Below are 12634 nucleotides of genomic sequence, written 5' to 3'. Positions count from 1 at the left end.
ATTATTACTACACTAACTTCTATAGATTTTGGAAGCGAATTATGTTCATTGGCATTAGTGATCGTACCTGCAACACAATTGTGCATCAGTCTGCAAATATATTAAATCTGGTGAGAAACTTTACACTTTTTTGGCTTTACAAGAGGGACAAGATTCCCAACTTGATACTCGACTGCAAGATTCGAGATGTTCATGTTAGAGTCATCACACATAACACCCATGGTTCCAGCCATACAAATAGAGGCGTGCACTATAATGACAGAGATATAATCAGGATCAATGTCTACCATAGCTGCCATCCCAGTTTCAACAGAAGAAGATTTTAACTTGCCTTCATGGTTAGGCAATATTATTGTGAAAAGGAGAAAGATGGAGCTACCACTAGATGATCTTCCTTTAAAGAAGAATAAATCTAAACTTCCAATACGAAAGGCAATAGTTGTCTCAAGAGATCCTTGTGGATTTCGAGAAAACTAAATATGTTGAGATTGCAGAGCCTTTGGTGACAAGCTGTCTGAAGAGCTTCACTGCTCATATTACAAGTTCACCAAAATTGAACTCGTAAAACTATAATGGGTAGGATGCCAACAGGATGTAGTCTCTACCTTGTCTGGGAGAAATGTTGAACTTTGGGAGAAGAAGACCTAGCTAAAGTTAGAGAATGCTTGCCTTAATGAGATCATTTGCCAACAATCTTCACAAATCCATAAAAGATGTGCTCATTACAGAGGGAGTTCAATCCATAAAAGATGTGCTTAAGGTACTTGAACGACTCAGAGGTATTAAGAAAGGCTCAATGACATGCTTTCTTCCTTCAATCAAGAATTAAAAACCTTGACTGAAGATCTGAGCACATGGGACTAAATGCCAAAAACTGATTTGGATGTATTAGTCACATATGACATCATTTCATCTACGTAAATTTTTTATTAGTATCAAGGGCTCATGGGTCATAAGGTGCAAGTAATGGAAAGGCTATAGATGGATGTACAAGAAGCCCTCAAAAGCTATAACATTGTGGAAACAGATGTCATGAATGATCTAAAGCTGATGGGATGAGAGGTGCTCATTGAGGATGATAATTTGGTAGCAAAAGAGGAAATGACTTCAGAATTCATTGAAAGGGTCAATGGTGAATTCAAATAAGGTGATTTTGGAGCACATAAAATGAACAAAGTTGAGACCTACAAGTTTTTAGGGAAACACTTGTGGGATTCCATTGCAGAAAACTACTAGATTGTTAAGATGGTCACACTAATGCTGTCAAGGTTAATGCAATTTCACAGAAGATGAAAGTTCCAGATCTTCTGACTGTCCATGATTGCATTGCTAAATACAAGGCTTTTGTTGATAATCTATAAAGATTGATTCAACACTTCTCCAATTTTTCTTTAAGCTTGTTTTCAGCTTTGTAGTTTTAGAAGATAGGTTGCATGTAATCCATGTGCATGTAATCTGATTACATGAACCTTTAGTCATGCAATCCAATAAATCTTCTTTCTTATTTGACTTAATCAATGTGGTTGATTTCCTCCCACCTTCTTATCCATTTCCCTCTCACTCTTTTACCTATATAAAGGAATGCACTTCATTTTAAATATTCATCTTTTTTTGTATGCGAGGGTGCTTTGCCAAACTTGTGCAAGCGCAACTCTGATTGTTTAGGACGAATTTGAAAGAAAAATATAAAGAGAGCATTTTGTTTTGAAGTTGTGTTTGGGAACAATTGTGGTAGAACAAATTGGAAGCTGTGACTGCAATTTGCATTTACTATCTTTAATTCATGTTATTCTTGTGTGTGTATTAGAGCAATTAGCAAAGTGAGTATGAGAAGCAATTGGATTTGATGTTGTGACTGGAAGCATTTGTGGTGGTGTAGACTAGAACCTATGATTGTGGTTTATATTATTTTCTTATATTCATGCATTTATTAGAATTAAGTTAACCATTTTTGTGAACTGAAATAACTTATAGGATTATAGTTTATAAATCTTTACTTCTGGAAGTTTGTGTGCCCCAATAGTAGAGATGTATGTTTCAAGAATTGCATAGGAATCTATGAGCTTCATAGCCATTCTTATAGTGTAGAAAAACTAGACATAGATCTAAGCTGATACACTTTCAATCAGCCTGTGAGTTGATGTGAGATTATAGGTATTACTGTTTCCAGCTTTTAGACAAAAGTGTAGTTAAAGAGACCCATCTTGCTCATTACCCACTCTATGAGTAAGTGGATTCTTTTCTTAAAAAAAGGAAATAATATTGGTAATACCCTTTAAAGCGTCTCTTAACTTCTTGCTTGCGTTGAGTTGATGCAAGGAACGGTAAGAAGGGGGAGCCTTCCCTTTAAGGTAGAAGAGGCTTTGTCACACACACTATGGCAAGTAATCCTATTTTGTAACTGAATTTGCATAAACTGTCAGTTGCAAAATATCCACCTAAAACACTACCTTAACTGAACTCTTAGTAGGGGTTATGTTTATATTTATAATATATATCATGTGTTCAAAAGTAATATTAGAAATATAATTACATTTTCTGTAACATATTACATACTGTAAATGTAAACTACTACAGATAACTCAACTAGGAAATATGAGTGTTTTTAATTTAATTTACAGCCCTCTATTTTGGACTTGTATAGATTTTGAGGAATCCAAAGATTGATTTTGTTAATATGTAATTTTATTAAAAAATTAGATTTGAGCCCCTTTTTATGTTCCTCACGTGGATCTTTTTTTAAAGAAATTTAACTAGTTAAGTAATGATGGAAGATATAGTTGCTTACAAAGAATTGATTTATTCAACTTGTATTTGATCAGTTATCCTGTGATCTGTGTGACAAGTTAGTTGAGCATGGTTTATTCTTCATTAATTTCTATGTGCTTAAGTTTTCTGTTTAAAGAAAGGCACCATAATTGCCAAGTTATTATTTGTTGAAGCAGCTTTACTGGACACTACTTATTGGTAGCTTCTCAAGTAAAAAAAATCTGTACTTAAAGTAGACATGAGATACTTATTATTGCACCACATTGCCATGGAAAAATGTTAAAATGGAAAAAAAAGGAGTTGAACTTGTCAAAGAGTGGGGTGTTGGAAATTTTTTAGCAATACAGTATTTATTATTATAGCAATATTGTAAATTGTTTTCTCGTTCTGTAGAGACTCTTGAGTAGCATCGAAGTTCAACATTTGGTGCTATTTCATCAATGACAGTTGCTACTATGTATACATGCTACTTATAGTTGGTTGAACAATGTCCTTTTCAGTTAAAAATATAAAAATGTTAGTGTAACATTATCTTTCATTCTACTAAAACAATCTGCTTTTACTGCTGGGGTTTTTAAACTGAAATTTTTGGTTGAAATTGTAGAATATTGAAGACTTCAGTGCAGTATTTGAGAAGATCAACATGGAAAAACCAGCATTTGCATTTAATGTGAGTTTTGTAGGGCTCTATTAATTATTTTCATTCAATCTGATCATAAATGATTTTTAAGATTGTACATTTTGATTGACAGTAGGCACTTTCTCTCATTGGTTGGCATGGGGAATCAAAGGGATGCACTTACACCCATATATGATGTGTAGTTCATTTTTCATCAAACCTTTATATGTTGTTAATTTGTTGAAAATCCCTGTCAGTTAATTTGACTTCATTGCCTTAGAGTTTGCAATCCGCAAACGAATGTAACACCAAATTTATTTCATTAACTAAGCTAAAATTCTGGAGTTGAATTTACTAGACCTGGATTTTTCTCATTTTGCATGTCAATGTACACCCAAAATCATACAAAATCATTCTTTTGTATTATTCAGTTCCTTTTTAATGCTGGTAATTAGTTATAATACCTATAGATTCACGTAGGTTTAGTTATTTAAGAATCTCAAGAATATCCCTTTAATGAAGAATTCTTTTTGTGCACTAATTTGAAGCAAAAACTCATCATTACAACTATATATCACCCAAATTTATCATTAGAGGAAATTAATAAAAAAACATTTGTTTCCCATCTCATACGTGCAGAAATGTCTCTGCAGTGGTCTTATCTATTGTGTATATTGTTGTATCTGCCTGATTTTTTTAATATAGTGTTGATGTTTGAGTCAAATGAAAGCCATTCATTTGAAAGTCATATTGGCCCGACCCTTTCTCCTTGAACCACTCTTGAGACTTCACACCTCTGAAGTAAGTCTTCCTTTTGCTAAAATGTGACTGCGACAGGGCAAAGTCCCAACCAATGTAATCTCTCCTCACAGGCAATCAAAAGGAATTCTGCATGGTCTCTCTGTTGAGAGTGATTAGTACCATAGTTGGAAAACTCTCACTCGACAATAACCCGCCAAGGCTCAAAAAGTTTATCTGGGAAAAAATCAGCCTGTTTTTCAAAAAAAACTCGGGAACCTAAAAAACCACTTAAATTTAATTAAAATGCACAAATGAAAACTGGTGAAGAAAAATATAACTTTTGGCCTATATCCTTGGCCTGTGCGCACAGGCGAGTCGTTGGCTAAAACTCACCAATAATTCTGCCATTAATCGGCAGGTTTTCTCAAACTGCCGTGTTTTTTAAACAGTGATTTTTTGGCTGAAAAACTCGCCTGGCAAAAGTACTCGGCGATTTTTGAGTAATCGCAGATTACACTGCGATTATGCCAACTATGATCAGTACTTCTTCATTTGGTTTCTTAATTTCCCTGGTTTTTGGGTTGTATCGATTGAGGCATTCTACTATTAACTCTGCGCGCTGCACTGCAATGGCAAATGCAACTACTTGCATTAGTCTACTCAATGCTAATTTGTTTGTGACTGGGTGACTATTTTGGCTATTCACTCTCCTCTAGAGATCATCTAAATCAAACCTGCTTAATTTAGCATCTCCAATCTCTTGTTGCTCACTCTTCAAACCATTCAAGTGATCGTAGCTTGAGTATATGAAACCCCTTTTTATCATCTTGGATAGAATTAGTATAACTGTGTTCCTGCAGATGACGTGTCACACCAAAATGTTCAATTCACCAAATTCTTGCCATTTGTCGCTGTAGGACTGATCCCCTAGTTTAACTTCTTCTTTATGCTTCCGACTGTCCGAAACAGCCTTGAAATGTGTAACAAACGATATGAATTTGTTCCTTTAATGCTTGACATGACACGTCATTAAAGCTAGTCTTGTCAAGCATTTAATTTTCTGCAACTTTTTGGAGATCGGACATGTCATCCTATCTGAAATAGAAACCATTGCCTTTAAAACAAATGGCTTCTCTAATGTGGATTCTGAATATCTTCCTGCAGTCTTCAATTTGAAGTTTCAGAATCTGATCATAATGCGGGAACTGTTCACTTTCTCTGCCATTAAGGTTTTTACTAAGCAAAGGGAATTTTTGTTGTTTCCATCCTTGCTCTCGGAATTCAATGGCAGTCCAGGCACGATGGCAAATTCCCAAACTTTCCTTCAAAGAATATTTCACCAACATCCATGGGCAATCATGGTCTTCTCGACTGCCCTTCCAACACTCGTGATCTTCTCAAATAGGCAATCAATCTTCCTTTCCTTCCATTGGCCTTTTCTTTATGTTCTTCTCTTCCCTTTGGAACTTGACGATACTTTGTGCAGCCCTACAATTTCCGACAAGAAGTTCAAAACTAAGCATTTCACTTCCTTTCGGTCTTATAAATCTATCCCTGTGCTTGTCGGATTTTGATGATGCTTTGGAACTCCTGCGAAATTTCACAACTAACTTTTCGAAGATAATGAAGGACTTTTGACTTAACAATCCTAATGACTCAAGGACTGAGTCAGGGACCCAAAGACTCGACGTAGAAGAACTGGACAATCATATTTCTAACTGGATCTTTCCTTCCTAAAGACTTGTTCCCGACAGGTACCAAAAACCTGAAATTGCGACGGTTGATAAAAGACTAAGGTACGATTTTTTTAATTGTGACCAAAGTTTTTCCTAGACCATTTTATACCAAGGGTACCAAAAGTGGGCAATAATATGATTAGGAGATGTTAGCAATTATGCAAGTGCTAGCTAAGCTCAAAAAATATTTGGTGGGATCCAAATTTCTGGTCTGAACAAATCACAACAATCTCAAGTACTTTTTGGAGTAGAAAGATCTATATGAAAGGCAATGAAAGAGGTTAAGCAAGGTTTAGGCTTACGATTTTGATGTTGAGTATATAAAGGGTAAGAAAAATGTGGTTGCTGACGTTTATCTAGGAAACAAGCACTCTGCTCTTTCACTGAAATTTCAGCTGACTGGAAATCTCAACTCGTGACTGAATATGTGAAGAATACACTTGCTTTAATTGATTAATGACAAGGTTTACAAGGACAAAATTTATCTTTTACCGAATTCCAAGTTGATGACCAATATTTTGAAGGCATTACAAAATGCACCGTTAGCAGGACACCCAAGTTTCTTCAAAACCTACCGGCAGATTCGTGAGAGGTTTACCTGGAAGGGATTGAAAGACGATGTATTACAACATGTTAAAGACTGCCTAACTTGCCAGCAGAACAAGTCAGAATAAACATTCCCTCTAGACCTACTACAACCACTTTCGGTACTTGAGCAGAAATGGGAAGGGATATTAATGGATTTTATCACAAGTCTACCTTGAGTGCAAGGGAAAGATTGTATCTTTGTAGTTGTGGACAGGTTAATGAAATATTCTCCTTTCTTTTCCATTGCTACCTATTTTTCAGCATCTTAGGTGGCTGAATTATTTTTCAGGGAGGTCATTTATTTTTCAGGGAGGTCATCAGGTTACACAGTCTACCTAAGACCATCGTAAGTGATCAAAACTACCAATTCATCATTATGTTTGGTAGGAATTGTTCAGATTGGAAGGTACTGAATTGTAAGCACTAGTCACCATCCTCAAACTAATGGGTAGACAAAGATTTTAAACAAATGGGTAGAGGGTTACCTTAGGAACTATGTGCTTGGGTAATGTGGCTTCATTTAGGTTAGTATTGTTACAATACAACCTATCATATGTCGATTGGCATACCCCCATTCAGAGACTTGCACATATACTACGTTTTATCATTCGTAGACTAGACATTTGATGACAGTAAAGTTCCTCGTGCAAATGAGACAATTCAGAGTCATCATGATATTTTCAAATCATTGAAAGATATTATACAACAGCCCAACATCAGCAGAGAATGTATGAAGACATGCATAGAGTGGAAAGAAAATTTCAGGTTGGGAACTTGCTTTTCTTGCATCTACAACCATTCTTCATTGAAGAGTAGTGGTGTGGATAAAATGAAGCAATGTTTATATGGTCCCTAAAAAATCCTTAGGAAGATTTGTGAAGTTGCATTTGAATTGGATCTTCTTGAAGGAAGTAAGATTCACAACATTTTTATGTTTCTTCCCTTAGGAAAGCATTGGGTCAACATACGATTGCATCTCCGGAGCTGCCACCATTGTACGAAGGGGGGGAATTGGTTTTGGTGCCTGAGGGTATTGTAGATTGGAGGTAGAGAAAGTTGAGAAATAAAATGGTCCAAGAGTATCTAATTAAATGGAAGGGTTTACCTATTGAGGATCCTACGCAGGAAGGCGAAGATATTCTGCAACATCCTAGTTTACGATTGCTAGAGGACCAACAAGCCGGGGAGGGAGGACTGCAATGCCCCCTCTTGAATAGCTGTTAGTAATTAAATAAAACATACTATCCTGTTTTTCGTCCCTCATAATCTAAGTATCTAATAAATTAAGGGACCTAATGGTATTTTAAATATTTGGCAAAACGCTAAAGTCCCATCAAATGTTATTTTAAGTATTTATCATGGGGCTATGCCTTAGTCCTATTTTTCAGTCATAAGTTGTGGTGCCACTCTTATGTTGCTTCCTTATCAAGCCAGGTTGAGGTTTTTTTCAACAATTGTCATTGCTTGGGTTTCAAAGTTGGAAGAAAGCAAAAATCTGCTTTCTCAGGTCACTGAAGTCTTTAGAAAAAATCACATGATGAGATATGTTCATTCTTTACATCTTTGATTTTTTTTATTTTCTCTGCAAGAAGTTGAAATTCTCTGCTTTTCAGGATGCAGCCCCCAGAAGTTCAAGCCTGGACGAAACACAAGCCAATCTTGGACAGATAGCATCCATTCTGATCACAATAATGTGTTCAGTAAATTTAGTAATCCCAATTCAAAAGGTAGAAAAACCGTTCAGTTCAAATAAAGGGGTAGGTTGATCTGATTTTTCATACTAAAGGTTGATGCTTAACTCCTAGTACAAAACACAACCTTCAGATGGAATCATATTTTCCTAATTCCTGTTTGGGAATCCACTTGCACAGACCGAAATCAAGCAGCTTTTTGATCGCAGTTTATCTCAAGTTTGGAGCTGGTATATCCAATATTATAGAACAAAATATTATCTATTCACTTCTTCCTAATCTAAGTCACAAGGAGGTGGTCAGATTGTTCTCAGTTTTTAACAAGTCATTTGCATGTCTCAAATATCATGTTTATCTTTATTTCTTTTGGTTTCAGTTTCTTTTTGAGTTTAGAAATTAGTAGAAACAAAATAGCAAGGATATTTCTTCTAGAGTCAAAGATCACGTTAAAGTGGAAAGATGTTGGTAATACACACTTGGGTGGCCTTGACATGAGTGAATTCAATAGAAGAATGGTTGGCTGCAAGGACCATGCTCCCTGATACCACCAGATGGTTAGGAGCGGGATTGTAGTAGTAGTTGGATTTCTTTCAGCCATCTAGCATGCATAACTAATCATGAAGTGTGTGAGGTGTTATTTTTCAGAAGATTGAACAATTAGAGGGCTAGATGACAAAATGCTAGCTGGCCTTTCTCTTATGACAATTTCAAAATCTTTTGGGATCCCATTGTGCAAGACAATGGTGCTAAAGTTGGAAGAATTGAGGCTCAAGATCTACTCCTATGGGATTGACCATTGGGAGGGAGTGATCAACTCAAAATAATTGTGGAAGTTCAAGACTCGCCCTTCTAAATTATCTAAGCAGCTGTTTGGATAGATTTTCAACGAGAGAATGATGACTTGGTGATGATGTTAAGTAGGATATTTGGGATTCCATAGTCCTATTTGTTTGAGCCCGGAACGGATATGGCTCAAATGATTGGTCATAATCTAGACAAGGAATTTATAAACTTGGAGCAAGTAGGGGAGGTCTACATGAGCTCTTACGTGGTATACATGTTAAATATGAAAACAAGGTATGATGGATTGAGGTGCAAAGGGCCAACAGAAAAGTAGTCCAAGCCACGTGAAAGTGCATGAGTATTATTCCCAGTTACAACACTTTGCTAAGGATTACTTCCTAAGGGTCAAGGATCCCTTCACAATGAGCATTGTCAGAATTGCAAGGTGGCTTCCGTACGAGGCTTTTAGCCAAGGCAATGAAGTTGTTAAAGAAGTACAAAGCATGATTTATCTAGCTTCCAAACTTCTTCAACATTATGTTGTAGGAGTTTTCATCAAAACCATATAGACTTTCAAGTTATTCGATTGACAAGATGGTGTTTCTCGAAGTCACTAGGCAACTGATTGCATATGGCAAGATTCAGAAAATGAAGACTTTGGGATTGGAATTCCCAATTGCTATAGGAGATGAAGTTGAAATATGTGTTTGCCTACAAACAATTGAAAGATTTGCATATGAGCCACATTTCTAGCATCTAGCATTTTGCCCCGCAAGAATGGTTTATGATAATGCTATCAAAATTCAATTATGTAGTTTTTTGAGTCAAACTCATTGACCCATGTTTGATGAGCAGTGGTTCACAAAACCTATCTCCCATGAGAATGAATAGAACATTTAATACACATTGGATCTAGGTGATGCTCACAGAGGTGAAGCACCAAGACTTCCCTGGAGGTCACTCATCCCAGTACTACCCCAACTTGATCGCGCTTAACTACAAAATCTCCTCAATGGTTAAACCCTTTCTGCTTGCAACCCTATTTGCAAAACCTTCGCCAAGTGTTGTGCCTTATGAACCATTCATTAGAAAATCTGTGATGTCCCCGTTATAAAATAAATAAGAAAATTATAACTTTGTCATGGGCCGTTTTGGTTTATCTTGGACCCTTTTATTTTTATTTTTATTTTTATTTTCCATAGGTGCTTTCGTTGCCTCTTGTCGGTGCTTAGTATTTTCTCTCTCAGTGGATATATATGTCCAACAGGAAGTTTAGCATAGGCATGTAATCTAGATTATTTCTTTATGCTGTGAATTCCTCTTGGAGTTTTGTATTGTTTACCATTTCGGAAGTGGAAGATCTTCCCTACTTGCCTTCTCCAGTTTTGGTGGATTCAACCCTCACTCTATTCCGTTTGTGTATTACTTTGCACTAGATCTGGCACACATGGAGCACCATCTTTGTCTGTAGTTATATTTCGTGATTGGAACGGCAACTTTTTGGTATATGCAAGTATTAGTTCTTCATTTTGTGTTAATTACATAATTCTATGATTTGCATTACCATTCTTGGTGAGTACTACTCATTACTAATTCACTCTTCGCTTAGCCTTCACATCTCCATTCCTTTTTGCCACGCTCTTTGTTGCCAAGGCCACCATACAATTGCTCCTACCACTTTTTCTCTCTCATTCCCACCGTATGGAGCGTACGACCGCTCCAACTCACTCCCTTTGTTGTCTCAGACTCTCCGTTCACTGTATGGACATGTCAACTATCCACACCCCTCCTCCATTTCCACCGTACAAATAGTTGGAAACTCCGTATTGCTTCCTTATCTTTCACTCTATGGCTTACCTGATATCACCCTATGCAGGCCACTTAGTACTGTATAATCTCAAGCCTCCTCACTGTATGGTCGTGTTCCCAACTGTAACCCGACTATAGCATACCTCACATCTCTACGGTGATAGAGCCCAAATTTTTGTGAATTAAGGATCTCCATTTGAGAATTAAGATGTATTGCTGATGCCAGATTTGGACCATAGATTATTCACAGGTCCGATATTTGTTGAGTCTTGGATGTGTTGATGTTCAAGTTGTTAAAAGTGATGTTTCTAATTGTAGGAGACATGCCATCCTCACCCTTTCATATTAATGAGTTGAGTAAGTTATATAGTTAGATTCATTATAAATATTAGCTTTGCAGCCTCTAAGAAAATCAAGTAACAGTGATAATATCTATGACTGCACAAAGAGGAATGAATAAACTTGAAACTTGGGCATTGGAAGATGTATATCTAAAGCCCTCAAAGTGTTGTGACTATTCAAGTCGAAGTATTCTAGATTCTTAAACTTTAGCCACACAGTTGCTCCAGAGAAAGATGAAGGAAGTGGAAATATCAAATATGAAGTAGAGTCTCTTGATGAGGAAGTTATTGTTATAGTTACTAGGGTATTTAGATTTGAAAGAATACAAACCATAGTGGCTATAATGGAATCAAATCTTTTTGAAACTATTGATGCCCAGGGGATTGCGCCAGTTCTCAACTCGACATTTGATAAAAATGAGTCTCCATCATATTTCTTGGACATGGTCAAAACTTCAATCAAAGATAAAGGAATGACACTCAACATGAAGGCCTTACACATAGTGATGTTGCTGTGAGCCCATCAACACATGCGAAGAGGAAGATAGGCATAAGTGTTGCGTGTATTTAAAAAAAATCCGATGAATATTAAGGCGCCAAGTCATGTTCAAAGGCAGGAACAACATATACTAGTCTCAGAAAGCTATCTAATGTCCAGGAACCCAAGTACGATAAGGTAAAAGACCCAAAATTGCCCAGTACAGAACAAATTGCGGAAGACCGGATTTTCTATTCACACACCTAGCAAAAGGGAAAACATCTCTAGAAATGGGTGATCAAAATGCCTACGATCCTTGTCAAGACTCAACCTATCCTATCCAGCATCGACGTGCAAAAACAAATTGAAATCGATTTCTGCCAAGCATTTTATTTGCTCTCGATGAAGACATGATTAAAAAGCCCTACTAGTGTTTTCATGGGTCAAAATTATTTGCAGCAAAGGATACATTCATAAAAGCTTGATAATTAAAATTTAGATAATAAAAAAAGTTTATGAAAGTGAATTGGTGTATTTATTAAAGAGTATAAACCAAAGAGATGTTTCTTTCCCCAACAAACACCTCATTTGCTTGGAAGGAAAAGATATAAAAGGAGGATATATTATTTGCAAAAGGGACATCATCATACATATCCGAACATTCACACATACACTTGAAAGGAGTATTTTATATTTATTTTATTGTATGGAGGGATAAGGAGTTTATTATGACTTTGTAATAAAAATTCTATTATTTTATTTTAATAATAAAATAAATAGTCTTTTGTTTATTTTTAAATGGCATGGAGATTTAAATCATAGGCGAATCGTCCTTTGTAATTATTTTTTGGAATTCTGCATCAATTTAAATGTCGGATAAGTAGACATGGTCATTTAGCATTTTAAGTTTGATCATTGCAGATATTGTGAAATAAATAATTGTTTCCGCATCTGTGTCCAGTTTGTCTCCTTGCCAGAGGAGTTAATTCAATTTGGACTAATTTAAGATGGCATAATATTTGATTTGTCTCATCTCGATTATTTAATTGTTGGTAATAAAGTGTGTAAAACATTATAAA

General features: G+C 36.1%; 1 protein-coding gene across 1 annotated transcript in view; it reads left to right on the top strand.

Moving 5' to 3' along the window:
- Positions 1-12634, top strand: part of LOC149548262 (Nucleic acid-binding, OB-fold-like protein) — a 130512-nt gene that overhangs the window by 38191 nt on the left and 79687 nt on the right. The window contains exon 5 of the mRNA XM_089792323.1: positions 3374-3439. Within this exon, the coding sequence (XP_089648449.1) occupies positions 3374-3439 (66 nt within the window). The remainder of the gene's footprint in view (positions 1-3373; positions 3440-12634) is intronic.

This window comes from Cupressus sempervirens, chromosome 7 (assembly GCF_028749045.1).
Source record: "Cupressus sempervirens isolate cs-2001-9-10 chromosome 7, ASM2874904v1, whole genome shotgun sequence".
In the NCBI taxonomy this organism is placed as follows: Eukaryota; Viridiplantae; Streptophyta; class Pinopsida; order Cupressales; family Cupressaceae; genus Cupressus; species Cupressus sempervirens.
This window is presented reverse-complemented; position numbering and strand designations above follow the sequence as displayed.